This window comes from Chelonia mydas, chromosome 7 (assembly GCF_015237465.2).
Source record: "Chelonia mydas isolate rCheMyd1 chromosome 7, rCheMyd1.pri.v2, whole genome shotgun sequence".
In the NCBI taxonomy this organism is placed as follows: domain Eukaryota; kingdom Metazoa; phylum Chordata; order Testudines; family Cheloniidae; genus Chelonia; species Chelonia mydas.
The window spans coordinates 106,021,270-106,031,160 of NC_057853.1; the positions used below are offsets into that span (position 1 = coordinate 106,021,270).

Sequence of the window (9,891 nt, forward strand, 5' to 3'; positions counted from 1 at the left end):
GTATTATTTATAATAATTCCCAATATGGGCTATGAAGATATTAAGCCAGATAAACTGGAAGACAATCGGAATATGCCAGCTTACACTGAGTGAGGATCTAGCCCATTGTTTCTAGAGAAAATGTGCTATCCCAAATACACCTAGCTGGATCCCATAAGCATTCTCAAATGCATCCAGGTCTGGGATTTCTTTTTCCCACACTAACATCCAGATACAGGATATTTAAACGATGTTATCTGAGTGCAAAAAAACCCAAAACATGAATATAAAAATCCTGGACACCTGAAAACCTATTGAAAATACATTACAAGTGCCACAAAAGATTTGGCCACTTTGTCTGCTCCAATGAAGACAGTGGCATTCAGATAATTTTTGAAGCAGTTGCTCTAACATAACGTAGAATACACTGACACTTTCCACTGTAAATCCTTTATGACTCAGAAGTGGATCACAATCAATAGTTTGGGAAGCATTGTGTGTAAACATTTATCTTCAAGGGATGTTATTAACAAGATTGAGCTGTCGAAAAGATATCCAATTATCTTGAGTGGCATTTATATTGTAATTACATCACATTCATTGAAGAGCTCAAGGTTTGATGAAGCAGTCTTGAAAGACTTTCTTTTTAATCAGTTAGAAGCAGCTCTAGAATCATTGGAGACATGTAAAACTCACCATGCTAAACCTTCAACAATGGACACCAGTACTCATATCCTCACTTTAAGACAATGTTGTGATGTTCTAAAATGTCCAAGAAACATTTAAAAGGACCCCCATTCAAGATATAGCTTAGACTGAAGGTTGATCTTGTTAACTAGCTTACTAGCTAACTCCTATCTGCAATCATCCTTAAAGTATAATAGCACACTCCATGCATATTTCATTGCCAGTACCACTTCCTTTTTTATGTGAAAGACCAAATATGACCTGAGATGTTTTTTTAGTTTGCTCTAATTGTCAAGTCAGTCAGGTCTGCCTGATCAAATCTCCAATGACTGGCAAAAGTCACAGTCACTGTGTAGTGGGGTGGGGTGGGGTGGGGCCCCACCCCCTGAGAAAAAGGGCTGATCCAGGCCAGAGAGGCTGCGCAGACTCGCAGCCAATCAGAGAAGGCCTGGGGAGAGCCAATCAGGGCCAGGGTAGGCCCTATATAAAGGCTGTCTAGTACAATGCATGGTAGTCTCTCCCTGACTGGCAAGGGAGGAGGACTGGCTCCTGAGTGGAAAGGTAGCACCTTGGACAGAACAGTGCTGGGGAAGGGTAGAAGGAGCTGGGGAGCTCCGGCCAAGGAAAACCCCAGGCTGTAGGCCTTGCTACAAAGGGCTGAGCAGGTGCACAGGGCTGAAGGGGAAGCGGCCCAGGGACAACAGTTTGATGAGGGCAGAGAGGCTGCCGGCTAGAGGGTCCCTGGGTTTGGACCCAGAGTAGCAGGTGGACCTGGGTCCCCCCTTCCCCTGTGTACTACACCTGGCTGAGGAGGAGCGTGGCCTGATACAAGCTGTGGCTGGCCCCTGCAACAAAGGAGCTAGACTCTGAGGCTGCATTTGGCCACTAGAGCTGGTGTAGATCGAAGACTGCTGATAACACCTCACCCCTCCAATGCACAGTGGGCACTGCTGGAGGGCAGTGTCCTGAAGAGGACGCCGCTGAGCTGGGAGCAATGCAGGTCCCCAAAGCAGCAGAGCAGACGAAGGGCAAGGCACCACATGCAAAAGGTGCTCTATGACTGGACAGAGCTAATTCCCAGAGCAACCAGCAGGAGGCGCCAGCGGTGGTGAGTCTTGACCCCGTCACATGGTTGAAAGGTTAAATTTAATATACTTTAGCATCAGTCAGGCACTATCAAAAATACTGAGTCATAGGAATAACTACAAAATGCATGAGGCACAAAATATGTTCAGATCATGGATCTGTTCAAACTATTTTTTTATTCTTGAAAGAATAAGATTAAACTCCTATGATTGTTATATCAAACAATGATCCTACACTACCCTAAAAATCTTTCCTAGTAAACACAATATGGTATCTCTTTTTAATACAGAGTAACTTAAAGCATCATGAAGATAAATTGGTTGACTTTGATTTTAAAAGGTATTTGATTTTGTAGAACCATATATAAATTTGCCTACACTTAAATTTTATAAAGTTGATGAACTCCTACAGTTAAAACCATTTCTTTGCCTGCAAGTCATCACATCCATTCATAGAAGGATGGGTTCAGACAGCCCATTTTATGATCCTGAATATTTTTCAAAAAAGGAAAGAGATTTAGTTAATCAGATGAGAACCAGGAAAAACTGTACAGAATAACAAAACAACACTACAGTTTCTTCTGTTTGCAGTTATGGCTTGAGGGCTGTTTCACTGAATGTACTCAAAGGAAATGTATCCTTGCTTCCAGGGAAGTGTGCATCATCCTACCTTTTTCCTTTTAAACACTTTAGTAAGTTGTGGCTCAGAACTGTAGGCAGGCAGAGATCTTCAAATAATTATTATTGAACTCCTCTCTGCTTCAGTAGCAATAAACCCTGAGGAGTAAAATAACCTTCAGCACATGGTCCTTATAAAGGCACAGGAGTTTTATTTGATTTAATAGTTAAGGTGTTCCTTAATTATTTATTTATCAAGCATCGATAAAGATATCAACTTAAATGATTTCTCAGACTGCCTCATTATTTTATTAGTCTGGACTTGAGAATTATTCCTATTCCATGCTAATACAGAACTGTCAAACAGGTGCATAAATCATGGTGGTTTGTGGTATTCATTTGATCAAAAAACTTTCAAAACCTTCAAGAAGACAATTTCTTTTTGCTGTCATCAGAAGAGTCTAAGATGGTGATTACCACCACCGCAAAAAGAAAAAGTGCCAGTCTTTTAAGTACAGGAGAGACAGTTGTCGCAGTGTATTTTCAAACTGGAAATACAGTGGATTTCAACAACTGTCAGCAAAGTTACACGAATGATATTAAATATTCCACTTATACATATTTCAGCACTTTATGAAATGTGACATTCATCATCAGCCAATGTTATGGTACAGAAAGTGCATCTTTCTCTTTTGTGTCTCATAATGAAAAATGCTCCAGTATATTATTTTGAGTTAGAAGGTTGAAGCTAAAAAGCCATCTGGGGGGGAACAAACAGCTCTCAGGATCGGTTCCATAGTTTAGTACCTTTCTCCTAAAGTCAACATTCTAATTCTGTGAAAATTGGTAGTGATACAAAATCAACAGCATATTTGTAAACGGAATGCACATGGGGGTCTTTCCCTAATGAAGGATGGAGACCACACAGCCCTCCCAATCCTAAAGATTCTCAATCCTAGATGGTTATTCCAGGCCAGGACTGTGGAATAGCATAGGATAATTTTGTATTGCTGCTGACAGGATAGACAGAGGGCTTGAGACTCCAGAGGACTGTCAATATGCCAGATTTCACTAACACTGGTAGAATAATTATTAATAAAAATCAGAAAGATCTTCCCATCCCCATAATAACTCCATTGATTGTGTTACAAAACAAGGTGTAACATAAAACGAATATAAAGCTGTATGAACGAAGGAAGTTTCAAAAGCATAATTCCCCCTTCTCTCACTGCAAAAAATAAAACTTAGAAAGGAAAAACAGAGATTGGAAAATATTGTACATCAGCAGCAAAGAGCTGCTTGAGGCTAAGATTATCAGAATACAAAGTCAGTATATTCTCATTCAACCCAGGGATCGTATCCTTACAACTATTAGTCTAATGTACAAGCTTTCATAAAACAATATCTACCCAGATGTGAATTGCAAATGATAAAATCTTCAGTACTTTTAGAAGTCATGATCTCTTCTTTGCCAAACAGATGCTGAAAATTACCTACTAGAGTGTCATAATGTGTATATATCTCCAGAAGGCAAGAGTGGAAGACTAGCCATATGAAAGTGCTAGACTTGTTAAGTTAAGCATTTGGAGTTTTGGTGACTTTACATAACTCATTTCTTTCCACCATTGAAAGCTGTGAGTTATTGAATCCAGATTATGGGATGCTGTTGTGGGAAGGAAATCTGCTGGGAAAAGATGGGGTCCACCGAACCAAGAAGGGGAGGAACACCTTCATGCACTGACTCATCAATTTAGCGAGGAGGGCTTTAAACTAGGGACAAAAGCCCACTAATAAGCATTAAAGAACGGTGACCTTGACAGAAAGCTAGATGTTGGGGGGGCAGAGGAGGGACATGGAAAATTACAATAGTCATAGGAACTGCAAGAATGAAATCAGGGGGAAATTTGCTCAACATCTTATATGTCTATACACAAATGCAAGAACAATGGGGAATAAACAGAAAGAACTGGAAGTATTAATACATAAGCTAAATTGTTACTTAATTGACATTAGTCTTGGTTGGATAAATCTCATGACTGGAATAATAGTATAGAGGGGTACAGGTCGTTCAGGAAGGACAGGCAAGGAAAAGGGGAGGTGTTGCATTATACATCAAGAATAGATATGCTTGTTCTGAGGTCCAGAAGCAGATGAGTCAAAAGTCACTGGGTAAAAGATAAAAGTGGGGGGAATGGGGTGATGTCATGGTAGGAGTCTATTATAGACCTCCAAACCAGGAAGAGGCATTTCTAGAACAAAATAACAAATGTCCAAAACACAAGACCTGGTAGCAATAGGGGACTTTAACTAACCAAACATCCGCTAGAAAAGTAATATAGCAAAAAACAAAATTTCCAGCATGTTCTTGGAATGTATTGGGGACACCTTTTCATTTCAGAAAGGTGAGGAAGTAACCAGGGGACAGCCATTTTAGACTTGATTCTGACCAACAGGATAGCAAATCTTAAGGTGATGGAAGGCAATTTGGTGGGTAGTGATCATGAAATGATAAATTTCATGATCCTAGGGAAAGGAAGACATTAGAGTAGCAGAATAAGTAGAATGGGCTTTGAAAAAGCAGACTTTAACAAACTCAGAACAGGTAGATAAGGTGCCATGGGAAGAAAATGTAAGGAATGAATGAGTTCAGGACAGCTGGCAGTTTTTCAAGCAGACAGTATTAAATGTACAACTGCCAACTAGTCAGTTGTGATGGAAAGATAGGAAGAATAATAAGAGGCCAACATGGCTCCATCAGGAGTACTTTGAGGATTTCTTTTTGATTTTCAAATCGTTAAAGTGGAAACATGGATGAATTGCTAAGGAGGAGTATAAAAGAGGAACATAAGCATGCAAAGACAAAACCTTAAAGGCTAAAGCACAAAATGCACAGAACATAAAAGGCTTTAAATATATTAGGAGCAAGAGAATGCCTATTTAGCAAGGAAGGAGAGCCAATAACTGATGACACTAAGAAGGCTGTGGTGTTTTAACTCCAATTTTGCTTCAGTCTTCACTAGAAAAAGTAAACGGTGACCAGACTTTCAACACAGTTAATATTAATAACAAGAGAAAAGGCATGCAAGCCAAACTAGTGAAAGTACAGGTTAAAGAATCATTTGCTAAATGAGATATTAAAGTTGGCAGAGCCAGATGAAATTCATCCTAAGAACTAGCTGATGCAGTCTCAGAATCGTTAGCAATTATCTTTGAGAACTCGCAGAGAATGGGTGAGGTCCCAGAGGACTGGAGAAGGGTAGATGAAGACTATCTTTAAAAAGGGGAGCAAAGAGGACCCAGGGAATTATAGAACAGTTAACGTATCTTCAATACCCCAAAGGAGACAAACAAATTAATAAACTTGTCAGCACCTAGAGGATAATAGTGGGTTTTAAGGAATAGCCAGCATGGATTTGTCAAACAAATCATTTATTTCTTTAACAAGTTTACTGGCCCAGTGAATGGGGTGGAAGCAGTATATGTGATGTATCTTGATCTCAGTAAGGCTTTGACACAGTCCCACATGATATTCTCATCAGCAAACTAGGGAAATATGGTCGAGATGAAATTACGATAAGGTGGATATACAACTGGTTGAAAGACTGTACTCAGAGTAGTTATCAATGATCAGATGTGAAACTGAGAGGACATATCTAATGGAGTCCACAGGTGTCAGACCTGGGTCCAGTACTATTCAATATTTTCATTCATGTCATGGATAATGGAGTGGAAAGTATATTTATAAAATTTGTAAATGATACCAAACTGTGAAGTGTTATGTGTGTTAGAGGACAAGATTAGAATTCAAAATGACCTTGATCAATTAGAGAATTGGTCTGAAGTCAACGAGATGAAATTCAGTAAAGACAAGTGAAAAGTACTTCACTTACGAAGGAAAAATCAAATTCACAGCTACAAATGGGGAGTAACTGGCTAGGTGACAGTACTGCTGAAAAGGATCTCGGGGTTATAATGGATCACAAATGAAATATGGGTCAACAATGTGGTGCAGTTAAGAAAAAGGATAATATTCTGGGATGTATTAACAGGACTGTCATATGTAAGACACAGGAGGTAATTGTCACACTATACTCAGCACTGGTGAGACCTCATCTGGGGTACTGTGTCCAATTCTGGGCACCACACTTTAGAAAAGATATAAAAAACTTAGAGAAAGTCCAGAGGATAGCAAACAAAAATGATAAAAGGTTTAGACAACCTGACCTATGGGGAAAGATTAAAAAAACAGGCAATTTTTAGTCTTGAGAAAAGACTCACAGGAGGACCTGATAGTCTTCAAATATGTTCGGGCCTGTTATAAAGAAGACAGTGATCAATTGTTTTCCATGTCAGCTGAAGGTAGGATAAGATGTAATGATCTTTAATCTGCAACAAGGGAGATATAGGTCACATAGCAGGAAAAACTTTCTAACTATAAAGGTAGTTTAAGCTCTGGAATAGGATTCCAAAGGAAGTTGTGGAATCTCCATCACTGGAGGTTGGTGGTAATAGGTTGGACAAACATTTGCCCTGGGATGTTCTAGGTCTACTTGGTCCTGCGTCAGTGCAGGGGTCTGGACTTGATGACCTCTCAAGGTGTCTTCCAGCCCTACACTTCTATGAGTCTATGAAAAGTATCAGAATTTAGATCAAAATGAAGATGTCACATTATCAAACATGCTCCATTTCTAATAAAAGATCTGCCTCAATATTTTTAAAAAAGAGCTTTGAAGAATATCAGCTAGAAGTATATTAGGCAAATGACTCACTAGCAATGACAGGCCCAGATAGAAATAAAATCAAAGGATTCAAATATTACTAGCTGTAAGGCAGTGTCATGGCTTAATGGATACCCTGTACTGTTTTTGTATTTGTTTTGTGTCAAACTAGAGCCATAGTTAAGTTGGTAAGAAGCAAACAGGGCTTTTAAAAATTCCATCCGGTGGCAGTAACCTTCATTCAATCAAAGAAACTGCTGCAATTTCTAATGCACAGCAGAGAGATCAAAGTTTGAGAATACAAATCTGTAAATGTTTAGCAGCTGAAATATGAACTTATTTAAAATACATAAGTTTTTCATTTGTTCAAGTGTCCAAAGAGTGAAGGATTCTACCATAAAGGGGGGGGGGGAAGGATTAAATTTTATTGGGTTGATAGTTGATGCATAACTTAAACAGAGAATTCTTGTATGACTTTCTACTAGAGTAGCACTATTTAACAAGGAATAAGAATTAAAGAAATAGTGTAGGTATAGAAGTACTTGTACTTCTTTCAGAATCTTTAAAAGTCAGTTTTCCAACTCCTTAGCTTCCTTTATACAAACATATACATGCTTCACAATGTAAACTACAATATTTTGATATTCATGTCTGTCTTAGGAACATGACATCATTATATTGCTCTTTTCTCATGAATGCCTGTCCTTGGAATGTTGAGTGCACCCTGAAGATTCTGAAAGAAACATGACACCCAGCTAGTTGTTTCAAGTCTGTGATACATTAGTTATGCAATTAAAAATAACACTGCTCTAAACAAAGATAATACCTGATGGAACTCCACACACACACACACACACACTGTCTCAGACACAACTTGGGATTTTTTTTATAGCAAACGTCTTAAGGTCCTTGACACATCACTGTTGTCCCAGCATAGATTGGGCATCCCTGTCTTTTTATTCATGTTCTTTACAGAAGATTATCCTCGGGACAAAATGAAATTCACTGCAGCAGCTTTGGTGCCTTCAAAAACGTCTGACAAGAGAGGGGTACGAACCACCGGTCCCTACTATCCTGCGGTCCTATTTTCGTAGATCGGCGAATAGCAACAGTTATCCACTTGCTTAAAGCTACAGTGTGTGCCACTGAAACAGAAACCATTGCTGAAAACGACCATGCACAGATAGACTGAATGCTTCCCCCTTACAAGCACAACACTGCAGCTCTCAGTCAAAGGCTAGTAAGGCTGTGAGGAAACCGTTGTTAGGAGCATGCATCGATTTTGATAGGGGTGATTAACTCTTCTCTTTGCACTTCTCCCCCTCCCTCCCACCTTCGACATTCAGCTAAAGCCGGAAGCGTATTAAGAAGGAAGCCGGACAAAGGCAGGAGGAAGGACAGACGGACAGGGGAACTGCCAGGCGCCTGGCATGCATGTACAAGCCCCGTCCTGCAGTTCCTGCCCCTTAAGTCCTATTTTCCTTAGGGCCATCCCAATCCCACCTGCCGCAGTTGATCAAATCTGTGCTTTAAAAATCAAATGGGGCGAGGGGGCAGAGAGGGAATTTAGGAGGAAACACGCCAGCCCAGACACGTTAAGCCGTTAACCTGCCATCGGCACTGAGCGTGATTTGGCTTCATCCCTAGAAATGATTGGGGGGGGGGGGGGAGGTGTAAAGGATGGAGAGTGTGTGTGTGTGGGGGGGGGGGTAGTTATCAAGGTAAGGGGGGTGACCAAAGAAAGTCAAGAGCCAGGTAACTGAAAGGGGAGGCAGAGAAAAGTTCGGGCGGCCAGCTGGGAGGGTCAGGAGCTAGTTCTCCCTCGGTCCGGTACTTACACGAAGACACCGAAGAGCAGAACTCGTATCCCGATCTCGATAGCTAGATCCCGCATGGTTTGGCGGAGGGGAGGATCCAGGCAGGCTTCGGCAACTTCAGCACCCCGCCTTCAATTCCATCCGCAAAACCAGGCGGAGCGGGCTGGGGGGAATCCGGGGCGTGCGATCGGCCAGCAGCCGGCTCCTTCCCCACCCGCGCCGGGAAGAACGTGCTGGGGAAATCTGCAGCCCCGCACAGCCCGAGCAAGCCCCAGACCCGCCCTGTCCATTCCCTCCCCGCCCGGGCTGAGGGTCAACAGCGGGGCCGGCGCTCTTGCAGCTGCTGGACGCGGACAACCTTCTTCCCGCGGAGCAACGGGGCCGGACTGCAGGCACCTGGCGCTGGGCGGTGCTGACTGCCAGCCCCCGCCGCCAGACTGACACATCCACCCGGGCGGCGGCGGCGGCGGCTATCGATCCGCCGGTGCCCTAGCGCAGAGAGGGGGAGGGTCCCCGGGACTAACTTCCAGGCGGGGGCGGGGGAGAATCCCGGGGACTTCCACTCCCCTTCCCTGCCCTCCTACTCGGTGAACTATCTGTTGCCTGCCTCTGGCTGTTCAGGCTCCGCCCAGCAGCCCCAGGGAACTCATTCCCCCCCCCCCCGCAGCTAGCTGTGTGCTTTATAGACCGTTTGCTCACCCCACCCTTCAGCCTGCAGCTCCCAGGCTTGGCGGTGGTTTCCCCTGGTCTCTGATGAGCAAGAATGTCACCGCCCACGCCCCGCTGCCTATCCAGACAGCCCTCCTCCCCCAAGGGGGGTTTTACCGTGCCCGACAGACTAGATTCGCTCGCTCAGACTCTCCCGCTGGTTCGGTGAAGTTGGGCATTCCCACGCTTCTTGGGAAAGGCGAATCCCAGCTCCCAGACACCTGCAAAGCCTCCTTCGTTTGGACCCACCTGGAGTCATGCACCAGGCGCTGTGCTTAG

General features: G+C 42.7%; 1 protein-coding gene across 2 annotated transcripts in view; it reads right to left on the reverse strand.

Annotated features, from left to right (window-relative positions):
* The window catches only part of PLPP4 (phospholipid phosphatase 4), a 91,961-nt gene extending 82,402 nt beyond the window's left edge, over positions 1-9,559 (reverse strand). Inside the window, exon 1 of one of the 2 annotated variants that reach the window (XM_007064215.4) lies at positions 8,926-9,559. In XM_007064215.4, the coding sequence (XP_007064277.1) occupies positions 8,926-8,981 (56 nt within the window). In that variant the 5' untranslated portion in view covers positions 8,982-9,559. The remainder of the gene's footprint in view (positions 1-8,925) is intronic. The other variant, XM_043551856.1, reaches the window with a different exon arrangement.
* Positions 9,560-9,891: the final 332 nt, after the last annotated feature.